This window comes from Pseudopodoces humilis, chromosome 4, assembly GCF_049639895.1.
Source record: "Pseudopodoces humilis isolate 2021_Gansu_Grassland_sample_001 chromosome 4, ASM4963989v1, whole genome shotgun sequence".
In the NCBI taxonomy this organism is placed as follows: domain Eukaryota; kingdom Metazoa; phylum Chordata; class Aves; order Passeriformes; family Paridae; genus Pseudopodoces; species Pseudopodoces humilis.
Genome location: NC_142203.1, coordinates 49,827,357 through 49,843,101, shown reverse-complemented (window position 1 = coordinate 49,843,101; position 15,745 = coordinate 49,827,357). Strand labels below are relative to the sequence as shown.

Here is a 15,745-nt window from a genome sequence, read left to right as displayed (position 1 = left end):
TCATTCAAAGCCTGGTGAAACGACAGTGGCAATGTGTCTCAGGACCCTGGTCCTGAGGTATCCATCAGGAGGACTGGAATGTGGATTTTGGCCTCTTGGTGGCTGCGCAAATATGATAGAAATCTTTGGGAAATTCAGAAACTACAAAGAAAAAAGAACCTTAGAGTGTGTGTACAAACACATATATGAAAGAACTTCCGAACCATTACAGGTCTTCAGGATGATGAGAAATCAAAATAGTAGATAAGGTGATTCCTTCCTAAGTACCAAGCCCCAGCCAAGAGGAAGGGAACTGTATGCATCCTGGAGATACTGAGGTGCGAAAATACCCTGCTTTGATAATGGCAAACCATAAGGATGAACAGAATGAAAATGTCGGAAATCTGCATAGAACTTGCTCTTAAAGAAATGTCTTCACTTCTAAGGAGAGCAAAATCTAAGAGTTACAGTGTATGTGCCTCGCTCTGGAGAGTTGCTGTATGGTGTGCAAAGTAGAGGTTGTATTGATTGCTGTAAGATTTCACTCTAATCTGTGGCATTCTGTTACTCCAAAACAATTATAAACATAGTGATTACCTGATATTGTGAAAATGGAACCTGAATGCTTTTTCTTTTAGCTGATCACGTTACACTTTTCAGCTGGTTTTGCTTTTCTTGCAATGTTTGCTCTTTCAGCGTCTCACATCTCTTCCTTCTGCTGCACATTTCTGTCAGTCTGTAATCTTGGGAGGTTTTGATCAAAAACCTTTCTACCTCTGCCTTGCTGCTCTCCTCAGAAGTGTATGACAGAAATTAAGGCACACCCATTACCTGAGGGTTAAGATGACTGTGTTTGGTTGTTTAATTTGTTTTGGTTCCTTGCTACTATACTGGAAAAGGGTTTTCCTTCCCTTAATGTTTGAAGTGTTTCAGGTGTCCAGCAAGTTTTAAAGACAGAAACATTTTAAGTCACATTTAAAGTCTATTGTTAGACTAGTGCCACAGGATTATGATATCTTAGAAATTTGCATGATTTCAGTGAAAGATCTGTCTTAGGTGTTTTTCAGGCTAACAGAAAAGTTATTGTCATCAAACTTTAGGTCTGTTTTCAGAATAGACCATCGTAGTAAGAAAAAGCTTGTAGCATTTTCATAGGCTAGTTGTACCAGAAACAACAGAAGCCTCACCTTGAAGAAGTTAGGTTTGGCATTTATGACAGTGAATAAGCTGGCAATGACGAATGAGGCATTTTTGAGCAGTTTTAGAATGATCTGTGAGAGAGCAGCAATGCCACCCAATGGTACTGCAAGGTACTAGACTCTGAGAGAAAGATAGCCAAACTCTGAGGTTTCTCACATTTAAAAAAAAAAAAAAAAATAAAAAATGAAATATTTTAAAAATTTGAGGGAGAGAGAAATAAGCCTTTTGGCATGTATAGTATAATGTTACTTTTCAGAACTTTTGTGATCACCAACACTAGTAGTTCCCCATTGGGAAAAGGAGGCGTGATATGCTTTCTTATAAAACTATGAAACTGACAACTTGCTTTGTGATTCCTTTCACATATGAACTGGGCATCTCTTGACATTGTGCCACATCACTTTCAGTCCTCCATTTATTGCTGCCTAAGCAAGACCTTCTTGTCTTAGTAGTGCCACTACAAGCACTGGCTTCTTCCAAATTTCATTGTTAGTGAAAGTAATTAGGTGCATTGGTAAGAAGGGACCAGCAGCAGCAAAAGACAACATGGCTTCAAACCAGTGTTTTGTTACAGCAATCTGTGGAAATATAACAATAAGCAGAACTGTTTTGGTGAATAATGGTCCATACAAAAGAGAAACAAGGTACACAGTTGGGAATACAGTGAATAATTGTCAAATTCAAGGAATCATAACACAAAATTTCATGGAAGCAATTGGAAAGCAGATGCAGAAAATGAAGAAAAATGTGTAAATGAAATAAATAGGTTGGACAAACTTCTCATGTGCTCTGGATTTCATAGCGTAGCCCAAATTTTTTCCTTCTGCAGATCACCAGCCAACTGCATTTGGGCACAGAAAGGAGCAGTAGTGTTTACCCAGCAACATAATCAAAAAATACTTGGCTCTGACAGATTCTCAGTCTCTCCAGTTAAGGGAAGTCTCTGAATTTGGAAAAATTAACTCCTCAGAGAAGACAAACCTGGTTTTGTTTTTAACTTTGAGGTTAATTCATCCTCTTAGGGAAAGTGCAGCTATGTAGTGGTAAAAATAAGTAATTTCCTGTTCTGTTTGTAACCTCTACAACCTAGGGCATGGAGTATCTGGGTACAAAAAGATATGTTCACCGGGATTTAGCAACAAGAAATATCTTGGTGGAGAATGAGAACAGAGTGAAAATTGGAGATTTTGGATTGACAAAAGTCTTGCCACAAGACAAAGAATACTACAAAGTGAAAGAACCTGGTGAAAGTCCTATATTTTGGTAAGTCTTCTTTTGGTATGTGAAATCATGGCATGTTTTCAGTTTTTGCCATTTCAGCCAATTCATTTTGCATGTTGTGGAATTCTTACTTGCAAGCTCCACATCAGTTTTCCAGCAATGTGAAAGTTACATGCATGTATTTCACTTTACAGAGTAGCATCTAGGACTTTTCAACATATGTAAAAAAAAAAAAACACCACAGAAAAATACCCAAAACAAAAACCCCAAAAAATATTTATTTGAATAAAATAGCAACCAACAGAGAACATATTCAGAAATAAAGGAAGTCTAAAATAGCCCATTAGCCTGGATGCTTTCAAACTTTTAGGCCTTCTAGTTCTCTAACACTGGTCTTTCATGTCTTCCAGCTGGGATCTGCTGGATACACTCCAAGAGAAAATGCCATTCTATACATGCAATTTTAGTCTGTTTTTTAATTCTGACTCAGGCACTGTTTACCTAAAGAATAAATGATACAAAAAGGCATCTTAGTAGATGTTATTGGAGATGTACAGTATAGTTCCAGAAGTGCCTGCAGCACAGTTTAAGGCTCTCTGAAAGTGATGGAATGTAAAATTGTCCTTCTTTCCAGGTTCACATCAAATTATTGCTTACTTGCACTACAAATAAAAAATATATCTACAACCTTGTTGGGGAAAAAAAAATCAAACTTGGTTATAGTTATCACTATGAACAAACTGAGTTTCTTTAAGGTGTATTTGGTTTTCAAAACTAATTTATTATTATTAAAGGAGTTATTATATTTGTTATTCAATTATAATTGAAGGTACCAAAAGGAAATGAGAACATGCTAATATCAATGAATGAAGAACACTTATTCATGAAAAAGAAATCTCTCTTACTAAAGAAATGTTTGCAAAATCAAAATGACATGTGTTGCAGGGAGAAATTTTCCTTGTACTGTGTGTTGTAGGTACGCTCCAGAATCGCTGACAGAAAGCAAATTTTCTGTGGCCTCAGATGTGTGGAGCTTTGGTGTGGTCTTGTATGAGCTCTTCACCTATATTGACAAAAGCAAAAGCCCACCAGCTGTAAGTATATTGTTAATGAATCTCAGAGAATTTGTTTATTTAAATTTTCTAGATTGTTGTGTGCCTCAATAGGTTGATGTTTACTGATCCTTTTCTGGAGATACCTTGGTGTTTGGGAGACAGCATGCAGTCTGAAGCAGTAACTAAAAGGTACTGGTATCAAGCCATAAGAGGGAAAGAAGATCTGAAAATTATTTCATAGTCTGTGCATATCTTATCCATTCTGTAACTTCTGATAGAAAAATATTTTAAAATCTCTTACTATAGATAGTTCTTTCCCATCCTATGTGGAGTGTTATCCCAGATGCAACCATTCTATTGCATGACCTTTATTTTTAATGTTCCAAATTCAAGGTTGAGCCAAACACATACATATAGATTAAGGAATTTTAAATAAGGAACTTCAAAGGAATTTTATATTTGCAGAACCCAAGTTAGTAAGTTAGTGAAAGTTAGTTCAAGAAAAAATAGTGCCTTTTTGCAGACTGTTGACAGGTGTCTTTAAAGACAAACTTACAGTGGGTGAAGAAAGATACTATTATCCTCCAATTGAAAATAAGATACATGCTTTTATTTTCACCTAGCAGTATCCATGGGCATAACAGAGGAGAGTTGAGGCTTCTGTATTTACTGGAGCTGGTCTTACCCTTCACGAGAGTGTCAGTCTTGGCAAATGTGGTTTTAAGAGTTGAATAGTAGTGATAGGCACAAATGCCCTTGGAGGATAACGCTGCACTGGCCTCAGTGGACCTCTTACTAATTCCATACAATGAGCTATCAGAGGTATTAAGGAAGAACTTAGGACAGCTCTTCCAGCCCAAGAATGTAAATGTTGCAGACGCCTAGAGTTCTTCAGAAAGATTATGAAATGAAAAGTGATAGAGTAAGTGATGAGGAACAGGAGGACTATTCCTTCAATGAATTGATTCTCTGTGTGCATTCATCATTTTATGAGGTTGGATATCCTATTGATACGTATCAAGAAAAGGTAATTTGGTAAATTTAACCAAAGTGGTCTGTTCAACTCTCATGCTCTTTATAATTATACATTGTTTTCACAGCTTGGCCATTTGCATGTTCAACCAACAGATGTTTCACACTTTCATGTCAAGGCTCATTAAAGAAATTTTATAGCATTGGAAGAGAAAAATGTCCTTTATGTTGTGCTTAGAAATTTATTTCAGTTAATGGCACATCCTCATTTACTTCTGGTGGTCTGGTATTCTGAGTGAGGTTTTAATCTGTTTATTGCTTATTTCGGTTTTTTGGACTTTTTTATCTAAGCCATTTTTGCTGGCTTTAATAACACTAATTTTTCTGCTGTGTAGTTACTGATTAGTCCTGCTAGCCATTTTTTGTACATCAGCATGATAATATCTGTTTTCTGTTCAGCATTTTTCAAAGCATCAAGTTATTTTAATGTTTCAGAGAGGTCTTTAGAATCAGCTGTGAGTTTCATCCTTTTAAAACTAATTAATCACAGAAGCATAGAATAGAATATAAGGACCTTAAAGATCACCTAGTGCCAATCCCTGCCATGGGGGCACCTCCCACTAGACCATTGGGTCTATTCCTGTCCAGCCTGGCCTTGAACACCCCCAGGGATGGGGCAGCCACAGCTTCTCTGGGCAACCTGCTCCAGTGTCCACCCCTCACAGTAAAGAATTTCTTCCTAATTTCCAACCTTTGTTTCTTCCCTTTCATTTTGTATCCATTACTCCTTTTCCTATCACTACAGTTCCCTATGAAGAGTCCCTCTCCAGCTTTCCTGTAGGCCCCCTTCAGATACTGGAAGTTGCTGTGAGGTCTCCACACAACCTTCTCTTCTCCAGGCAGAACAAACCCAAATTCCTCAGTCTGTCTTCATAAGGAAAGTGCTCCAGCCCTCTTATCAGCCTCATGCCCTTCTCTGGGCTTGCTCCAACAGGTTCATGTTCCTCCTGTGCTGGGACCCCAGAGCTGGATGCAGCACAGCTGGTGAGGTCTCAGCAGAGCAGAGCAGAGGGGCAGAATCCCCTCCCTGGCCCTGCTGCCCACGCTGCTCTGGATCCAGGACAGGTTTGGCTTTCTGGGCTGCAAGTGCACACTGCTGAGTCATGTTGAGTTATTCATCAGCAATTACCCCAAGTCTTTCTCCACAGGGCTGCTTTCAGTCATTTCCCCTCCCAACCCACAGGTGTCCAGGATTGCCATGACCCAGGGTAGAAACTTGTGCTTCTCCTTGTTGAATGTCATGAGGTTTGCATGAGCCCACCTCAAGCCTGTCCAGGTCCCTCTGGATGGCATCCCTTCCCTGCAGGGTGTCGGCTTCACCACACAGGCTGTGGTCAGTGAGAGTGCTGAGGGTGCACTCAGTCCCACTGTCCACATCCCCTACAAAGGTGTTGAACAGTTTCAGCCCTGGTACCAACCCCTGAGGGACACCCTCCATCACTGCTCTCCCCATGGACAGTGAGCCATTGACCACAGCTCTGAGCTCTCCCCATGGACAGTGAGCCATTGACCACAGCTCTGAGCTCTCCCCCTGGACAGTGAGCCATTGACCACAGATATGAGCCTTCCAGACAGTTTTTTATCCATGAAAAAAGGATGCTGCAATGAGTCATCCATCCCTCAAACCCATGTCTCTCCCATTTATAGACAAGGATGTAATGTGGGATTGTCAAACTTTGCGTAAGTCTTGATAGCCCCATCATAGAAGAACACTGGATTTCTCAGGCAAAAAATTGTGCCCTAAGTAAAGCCATGTTGTCAGTTTCCAGTCACTTTGTTTTCCATATGCCTTAGCATGCTATGCAGGAGAGTTGCCTGCATGATCTTGCTTGGCAGAAGTAAGAGTGACTAGCTTGTAGTTTATTGTGTCTTCCACTTAACCCCTTTTCAAAAATCAGGGTTCTTTCCCTTTTTCCAGTCATCACAAACTTCACCCTTACAACTTCATCTGTCAGCTCCAGGACCCTTGAATAAATTTCGTCAGGTCCTACAGACTTCTGCACATTCAGGTTCCTTAGATGGTTGTGAGCATGACCCTCTCCTACAGTGGGCTTAGTGTCTTCCTTCTCTCGGTCCCTCCATCTGCCTTTCTCAAATTGGGCAGTGTGCCTGGACCACTTGCCCTAGAGGACTAGTCATAGAAGTAATTGAAAACCTCAGCCTTCTCTTTATCCAGGGCAGCCAAGTCATTAGTTGGTGACCAAGATTTTAAAAGATTTTTCACTTAGTGCTTTAAATTGTATATGTATCATTCCATTTTATTCTATTCTACATCATTTTTCCATTTTTAATTATTGATATATTCTCTGAATGTGTAATTTGTAATTTCATCATTATGTACTATTCAATTTACTCTCATTATTCTCATAAAGAATTCTTGCTTGAAAATCAATATTCTTGATAAGAATATTGCAGCATCTTTTTTTTTTCCTAAAGATTATTACATTACATTATATTATATTACATATGAATATTATATTACAGTTGGCCTTTTTTTTCAGGAATTCATGCGCATGATTGGCAATGATAAACAAGGGCAGATGATTGTATTTCATTTGATAGAGCTTTTGAAGAATAATGGACGACTGCCAAGACCAGATGGATGCCCTGATGAGGTGAAGTACTGTGTAAAAATATTACTATAGTGTGAAGGGTGATCAGTTAGGGTGGGTACCTGTAAATGCAAAACTTGTATTTTGTTCTGCTTGGACCACTGAAGTATTTATTCAAGTGCATTTGCATGGCTGTGATGATATTTTATCAGTTTCATGATGAATATAATCTTTGTTTTTTCTGATTCTTTATCTTGTACTGCCTCAGGACCCCAGACTGTAGGCTTCCTGAATATATGAAGTGTGACTATTATGACAGACTGCTGGGCATTCACACTTCTGTTCCAAAAAGATACATGTATTAAGGCACCAAGATTAGTATATAAAACTTGTTCCATTAAAGTCCCATGCAGAGATTCACATTTAAAGCTGTGAACCTTGGATTCTTTTGAAATCTGTAATATTTAGCAAAAAAACCCTTAATATCTACCTAAGGTTTTTCACATTTAATTCCAGGATTTAAAGAGCTACTTATCTTGGTTATTGCCTTTTCTGTTACTGTTCCCTTCTCAAGTGTAGATGGCTCATGTTTATCATGTATCTTGCTCATTGTCAAGCATTTTCAACTTGCAGACTGTAGGCACAGTGAAGTATATGAATCAGATTTTCTATATTCAGGGTCTTCAGATTTGTACTCATGTTCATTGTAGATACTAAAGTATTGCGTTAAAGCTGTCCTCAGAGCACACCAATTACATAGAGATGCATATTACATCATGAACACAATTCAGTGTTCTTTTGGCTTTATTTATACTCCAGATGCTTTAAAAAATGCTTTCATACCACTCCTAAGCCTTGTAGTATTCTGTTATTCACAGCAGGGTACACAAAGCCATGTTCAGTCAAGCTGACCTGGTTGGGCCATGTAGGAGAATCAGTAATGAAAAAAACAAATTAAAATAATTATGAGTTGTTCTTGTTTTTTACGTAAGTAACTTCCAGCTCAGATTAGTTGCTGCATTCCCTTAAAGTCAAGCACACTTGACAATAAGTCAAGAAATAATCCATTCAAAACTGGCGGAAGAGAAAACATCAGGGTCAAGTGGCCTAATAGAGGAGAGAAAGAATGGTACAAGTGAGGCAGGAAGCCATGGGGGAAGAAAAAATGTATAGAGAATGGAAGGAGAAGTCTTTGAAGAACCTTTCTCGCATTTTATGTACCAGAACAGCAACTGTTGAATTGCAAAGGTTTGGTTTTTTATAGATAACCTAAATGTCGTGTGTATTAGATAATACATAATTGGTTTTACTGAAGCAGTATTTTAACTAACCCAAAGGTTTCAGTGTCTGACATTTCTCCAGATATGAAAGCAGGGTGGAAATGTCTCTGTGTCAGAAATTGAACTCATCCCCTTTTGATCCAGAAAGACCAGTCACCACAGATAATAAATCTTCCAGGTACCTGTAGTTTACAGCAGCTTATCTTGCAGCTTACAAGCTGCTTGAAACTTGGTTCCAAAGCAGCTTGGTCAGTGCAGGTGTTTCACATTTGCTGAAAGATAAGGAACAATTTCTATTTTTTTTCCTGGTAGCTGTACAGATTGTTCTTAAGCAACATGTGAAAAACTGTTGAAAGTATGAAAAATTGGTAATAATCTGCACTGAATTAATGAGAAGGGCACAGGTGAAGAGCTTGGCAAGTCATGTGAGACCAGGTATTATCAGGTGCATCTCTGGGCAATAAGAAAACTATTGCCACATAAGTATTGTAGGGGAAATAGCTTTCAAAGTTGCTTCAGTTTGCACAGTAACTATTTTTTTGCTTATTTCTGATTATATATGAAGAATAATTAAGAATTTAATACACAAATGTGGAGAAGTATATGTTAAGTTTTCAGGGGAAGCCTTATTTAGAATTAGTGTCTCTGTAAATCTGACTTCTGGTCATACTGGTGTTTGTCACGTCAAAGCCTTTTGAACTTTAAAAAAAAAAGAGCAAGAAAAAAAATATATAAAAACTTGGCAAAATAACTTAAGTCTTGCAAAAGTTTCAAAAAACAGCTGAGTGAATTTTCACGATAACTTTAAAAAAACTTGTCTTTTATAATAAGAGTTTTTGCAGACCCACCTATCCTAGATTCTGGCTGTCACTGGAATCAAGCAGATAAACTGATGGGTATAGCAAGAGTTTATGCACATACTTTTGCAGCTGTTGTTTGGAAGCATAAAGTTAAGCTGGATGTTCTTTAGTCCAGTTTAAAGTAAATATATATGGTATCTGTTTACCTACTACTAATTTTCTTTTTTTCTTTTCTTCTCCAGATTTATGCTATCATGAAAGAATGCTGGAACAATAATGTTTCCCAGCGCCCCACCTTTCGGGATCTTGCTCAGCGAGTGGATCATATAAGGGAAAACATGGGTGGATGAGAAAACTGTCTCTCCTTCAGAGGATGAGTTGGAATGCAGAACAAAATGTACTTGGTCAGCTGTGTATATTTGACATATGTACATGTGCACACATCATCTTGCTGGAAGTACAATCTGTGTGGCAAATACCCTATCTCAATCTGCATACTGAGGAATCCTGCTAGGGCTTTTTTATCAGGATATATTTGTTAGTATGAGAACATGTTGAAATTCTCTATAGGGAAAGAAATTATTTTTCTAAATTAAATAATGGGTGGTGATTCAGCAACACCATTATTTGCCTTACCTGGCAATACAAAAAAAGGGTGACTTAAAATGTGATGAAACTAAGAGATAAAAAACCAGTGTATTTCTGTGTTGAAATGGAGATGCCCAGAAAAGACTTCTAGAAATGCTTTTGCACTGATATGTAGTGACTTGGCACCCTGTTTTGTGTGTTGCACAAAGACTTTTGTCTGTTTCATGATTTTTTCGTTGTTGATGCAGAGCTGGCTTCTCTATGTAACAAAACAGAAGTGGTTTGCTGTGCCTGTCTGAATCAGTTGTCAGCCAGCAGTATATCCAAAGAGATGTAATGGGCTGTGTGATGTACTGTAAGTATTTTGAGGAAAAGGGAGCAAATTGTGCTCTCTTGGGAGAGACAGAAAATTTACTAATTCATGCAAAAATTTTAATTTAAAACTTAAAAAAGCAAAGATGTTATCCTTTTTTTCTTACTCTTCCCTTGCCGAGTATTAGATTGCCTTTATAGAATTGAGGACACAGTGATAACACATAGAAGTGAATTCATTTTACAGAAGGCAGTGTCTTCAGTTTAAACAAGGAAAAGCTAAACATACTGCTTTTAAATGCTGCTCTTTTTTTCCGTCTATCTTTGTAGTTTTCATGCAGTCATAAGTGTATCCATGAATTGGAACTTTCGAAGCAGGATTAAAAATCTAGAAAATGCCCTCACTTTCACAATTCCTCACTTTGCCATTAAGATGATCATCTTAATATCTTCCTTTCAGCACAGATAAAGAATACTTACAGCTCAGTGTCTGATATGGCCAGTCACAATCACATCAAGCCTGTTCTGTATTGAAGTGGCCCAAGTGAATTTCTTTGTGGTAATACCCAACATGAGACTATTTGGAAGGAGGACTTACAAGTGCAATTTCTCCGTGCTCAGCGGAGGGCAAGGACATGATTCCAGTTACTGAGAACTGGAAAGAGATCAGAGCTACCTGAATGCTGTATAATTCAGCTTTTGAAATAAGTAACAAAATTTTTGGACAAGAGAATGCTTCGGTTTTGCCTGGAGGCATAAAACTTGGGGATAATCTCATATCTCAAAGCAGTATGATTGCAGGGTTTGGTGTTTTTTAGTTCAAATAATCTTGTTTGTTTATTTGTTTTTACTTAAGCATTATTATTTGCAAAGTAAAATGCTTGTTCTTCTTGGACTTCTGCTGAGAGAAGTTCAATTAAGGGGATATACAGCTTGGCAAACTGACCTGACATCCAGATTTATATTTAAAATGAAGTGTTCATTTTTAAAATTTGTGGCAGTGAGTAAGTGAAACAGAGGTTACTTTCATCGTGGAGCCTCCTTAATATTTGTGGTTAACTACATCCATCTTACGTTGAAGTTGAGTTGAAGAACCTCAGCTTTTAAAATAACTAAAAAAAAATTTAAAAATCCTTACTTAGTGTAACAGAGTGCCAGTATAGCAGTATTTTGTACCACTATGATATTTCTCTCCCACAATCACTCCTACAAAATTAAAATTTTATAGTATGAGAGTGCTAAACAGGGAGAGCAGCATCAGCCTTCTCGCTGTCCATTGCATTTAAAACTATTTCTGTTAACATTCTTGCCACCAAGCATTTGCATAGATGATTTCTCAAACTAATTTCACAGTCAGTTTTTAAGCTGCAAAGAACTTTGAAGTGCTTTGTTCAACTTAACAAGTTTTCTCGATTTCTATACATTGCTTTGAGGATTTGAAATTTTGTGCAAAAAATGTTGTTGCATTTGTAGTCTCAGTTATGTGTATGTGTATTTTTGTAACAAAGGAGATAAAGCTTTAAAGCATCAAGACAGCATTTTAGCTGGATAACATATGCAGGAATTATGTAAAATTTGCAGTGTATGACACTCAGTAGCTCATTGGTTTCAAATACATAGTAGACTAAACATAATTTATGTAAAAATCTCAGGGAAGTTTGTGTAATGCAATGAAGAAATCTTCCAGTCTGCTAATATTTCAAGTGAATTAAAGGGTTTTTTTCTTGTTCTACTACAGTATGACTAATTATGTAGTCTATTTGATTGCATAAATGCAGTGGTGAACTCAAGAATGATTTTTAAGTGTCTTGTGGAGCTGTTTTTTGGTTTTTTTTTTTTTACTTTAATACTATATCATTTTTAGAGAAAGCCTTATCTTTACACTGCAGTGTAATTGTTTCCTGTTGGTGAGAGACAGTCTTTTTTAACAACCAGAGGCTTGTGTGGAGGGCTTGATCATTTGGGATGAATGTTCTTAGCTGGGAGGATAGGACCAAGTAGTGCTTTGGACTCCGGGGATGTACAGTCACCTGCAGTGTCGATATTTAGGTCCCAGAGCAGACCCAGTGGCTTTCTCAAAAAGCTGTTGAGGATGTAAATGTAGTGATTTTGCTGAATTTGCTACTGCCAATTGTGTAACCTTTAAAAAAAAACAAAAAAGCAAACAACAACAAACAACAACACCAAAAAAACACACCAAGAAACACTGTATTTTGTATTTTGAAATATCTCATATCTACAGTCAAATTAATAATGTCATATTTTTACATGGCTTTTGTATTAATAGACTAAGTACTTTGTTTTAGAAACTGTCTTCAGCTGGAATTGCAGTTGTCATACTTTAGTGTAATCATTATGCTACCCAAAATGCTGTTTGATTTTGGTGGTAGAAGAAGTGCTGGTTTATGTATACATGACTGATACTACAGTGTAGAATTAAAATATTAACTCCTGCTTTGCACTTATATTTGAAGCGAAAAAAAAAAATTTATAAGTGCACAATGTATCTTATAGAATATCTGCAATCAAATATTGCGTTGTGTAGTATTTTTGTCGTCTATCAGTATAAATATGTTAAGCTTCAAAGTTAGTTTTTAAATATATTCCACACAGTATTCCACAAACTTGCAACAGTCATGTAGTAAGCCAGAGGAGAAATGAATTTTCAAGAAAGGAAACCCGTGTTCTTGTCAAGTTCTAGTACTGGTTAAAAGCTTCCATAGTTGAGATAATTGTTACTAAATGTGTTGATGACTACAACTGTGAATTATATTTTTCCCCCAAAATTAAATTTTCAGTTGTTGCATTTAGTTGAGATGTTGACCAGCTGCCTTGAAATGTATGGAAAAAGATGTTACTGTATTAAGTATGAAGAAATTTAATTCTTGTGTAAAGAAAGCAAGCTTTTCAGGAATGTAGGATCACAAACACCTAGAGGTTAGAGTTCTGAGAGCAAAAGTAGAGGTGCAGAAGAACAAGACTGAAGGAAGAAGGATGATGTTCAGCATAGGAGAAGCTTTCTGAAATGTGAAATGCACAATGAATTATGAAAAACTGATGTCTACTGAAAATGCCGTACAGTGACAAATATGTGCTAATATATTTCTAAACTGTGTATTGTCTGCCTTAAGTCTGAAATATTCACAGACACCTAATCTGGCTGAAAAAATTTCAATAATTACTATACCAAAATAAACTATGAAATGCTGTGCCATGCCAGACAACAATTCTGAAAAGGTGTTTGACTAAGAAGTTTTGTTATGAATTTTTCTTTTTCAATAAGAGGTTTACAGTACTTTATATTAAAGTAGAAAAAGTCCCTTGGTGGCAGGGAGCAGGGAGGAAAAGATGCCTGCTACTTATGATTAAAATGTAAACATTTGAACACATGGTTTATTGAAGAGAACATGAAACGGATATTTTTAGAAAACTCTGTATCCATACCTGAAACTTAACTGTGTGTTTCTTTTGCATTTGGATAGTGAAAATAAAATAAGTGAATACAATGAATGACACATGCCTGCCAGCATTGTCTTTTGTACATTAAAATTTGTTACTGATGTTTAAATTGCTGCTTAAGGCAGCTGTTCTGTTTGATGAGGTAGAACACAGTGCATACAACCTTCTGACCTTCCTAGAATAGCCATATAAAGCATTTATCCTTTGGAAGAGGCTTAGATGTACCAAAGTAAAGGTGTATATTAGGTGTTACCTTAACAATAAGACTGACGGCTTTTAATTTCTTTTTTAGTGAAGGTTTTCACTTCCTTTTGTTCTTGCTATTTAAAGAGATGCAAGTTTGTAAGACAGAGGTGCCTTACACCATTATACATTTCTTAAATTTGTTAGAAATTTTAACGTGTTGATTTGCATTACTTTGTTATCTTTCCATATGACTTTGCTTAACTTTGCAGGAAGTAAACAACCAAGTACAGGAAGTTACACCAAGTGTATCTCTGTCCTTGAGCAAAACCAGTCCCACAGATGAGTTTGTCTTTGATTGAGGCAGGACTAATCCAGACAGTTTTCCCTAACGCGTTCCCCATATGGACCACAGGGACTATTCTCTTCCACAGTATATGTGGGTTCTGTTTGGGGACGGCACCCACTCAATACCATGCTCTCTGGCCCAGATGTCTATGAGGCTATTTTTGAAACGAGTCCCATTGTCCAGCTCATTTCTCTCAGGGCTGCCATGTCCCAACAGGACTTCCTTTTTAAGGCCCAAGATGATGTTCCAGGTGGTGGCATGAGGCACAGGGCACCTCTCCAGCAATCCAGTGGTTGCACTTTTTGTAAGCATGTTGTGCTTGCCTTGGCAGGTTTGGGTAATGTAATCAATCTTCCAGACCTCTCCTGTATTTTTCTTTTTATCATCATCCACCATCAAACCACAGGCATTTACCTGCTTGGTCTGTTGGGTTGCAGCAGATATTTCATAGTGTCCTGGTTACAGGGAAGGGTGATGGAGTTTTTAGTGCTGTGTGGGTGTGACGACATGGTTTACTGCGTACCACACACGTATCAATGGGATATAGTTTCGGCAGGAAAAGCCAAGGATCCGAAAGAAGGGGAAGCGTGCCATTTTGGCTATCCCTAGCTGAGATGGTGTCAGGATCAGCCTAGCGGACTCAGCACTACTCCATCACCACTGGTCCCTTCTCTGTTCCTTTGAGCCCAGTGGAGTGAACACCCTGGCCCTGGCAGAGTGGAAGCAGACTCCAAACCCCAGCTGAGCCAAGCCTAGCTGCACTGGTGATGGAGTCAGCCACATGGGACCAAGCCAAGCCAGGGGAGCAGTGCCAAACACAGGTGAGCTCAGCAGTTCAGGAAAAACAAACAAAACAACAACAACAAAAAAAACAAACCAAAAAAAGAAACAAGCAGTGCAACATGGATGATCTGTCTTCCAAGTTTGTTTTGTCCCAGTTCTTAGCTCTTTTCAGACTGGCAGAGGGAGGGAACATAAAGCCATGTGAGCTTTCTGTACCTTACTGCTTTTGGGCTCTATCTTCATGAAGTGTTTTTTTGGTTCATGCTTTTGTGTATCAGGTCTTCCTTGAAAGAATATCTTTCCCTCTCATTTGACAGAAATCACCTGCAGAGGTTGAGACTTTCTGTCCTCTTCCCAATCTACTTGTCATTGCCCAAATTCTGTGACAGGAATCCCAGTTGCTTGGCTTTGCTACCATCTGGTTTCATACCATGTGCCACAATACCGCAGCATTGGAACCGACAGATCAACACAGGCTCTCCTGTCTGGTGGCTGAAACTTTTTCCTGTCTTGCAGCTCACCCAGGGGTGGGGACTGGGTAATTATCTCTGGCCCTTCCTCTTGTGGTGAGGGTCCTGCTTTCTCTTCATCCCTCACAGAGCATACTGATTTGGTTTTGGATTTCTTCTTCTGCACTTCTGTTCTTACTCTGTTAGAATAAGCATGTCAGGAGGAAAAAGGATATTATTGTAGAGTTGTATCGTAAGTCAGACTACCTAAACAAGGATAGCAAAAAATTCCTGTTTAAGTTCAAAGTATGTGATCAGTACAGATATTTTAAGTATATACAATCAATTTTATCTGAGTAGCATGTGGTTGAATGCTGCATGGGGAAAGAAAATTATTATTTTGTTTCATCCCCTCTGTAATATAGCTGCAATCGTATTACTAACTCCTTAAAAAGATAATGTTTCCTACAAATGTAATAGTATTAATGATTTCACTTTGACAC

General features: G+C 37.9%; 1 protein-coding gene across 9 annotated transcripts in view; it reads left to right on the top strand.

The window, feature by feature from the left end:
• JAK2 (Janus kinase 2) overlaps positions 1–13,532 on the top strand; it is an 86,371-nt gene extending 72,839 nt beyond the window's left edge. For all 9 annotated transcript variants that reach the window (XM_014252286.2, XM_088054047.1, XM_014252283.2 and 6 more), the window contains 4 exons: positions 2,270–2,442; positions 3,377–3,494; positions 6,989–7,102; positions 9,362–13,532. In XM_014252286.2, the coding sequence (XP_014107761.1) occupies positions 2,270–2,442; positions 3,377–3,494; positions 6,989–7,102; positions 9,362–9,469 (513 nt within the window). In that variant the 3' untranslated portion in view covers positions 9,470–13,532. The remainder of the gene's footprint in view (positions 1–2,269; positions 2,443–3,376; positions 3,495–6,988; positions 7,103–9,361) is intronic.
• The last annotated feature ends 2,213 nt before the right edge of the window (positions 13,533–15,745 follow it).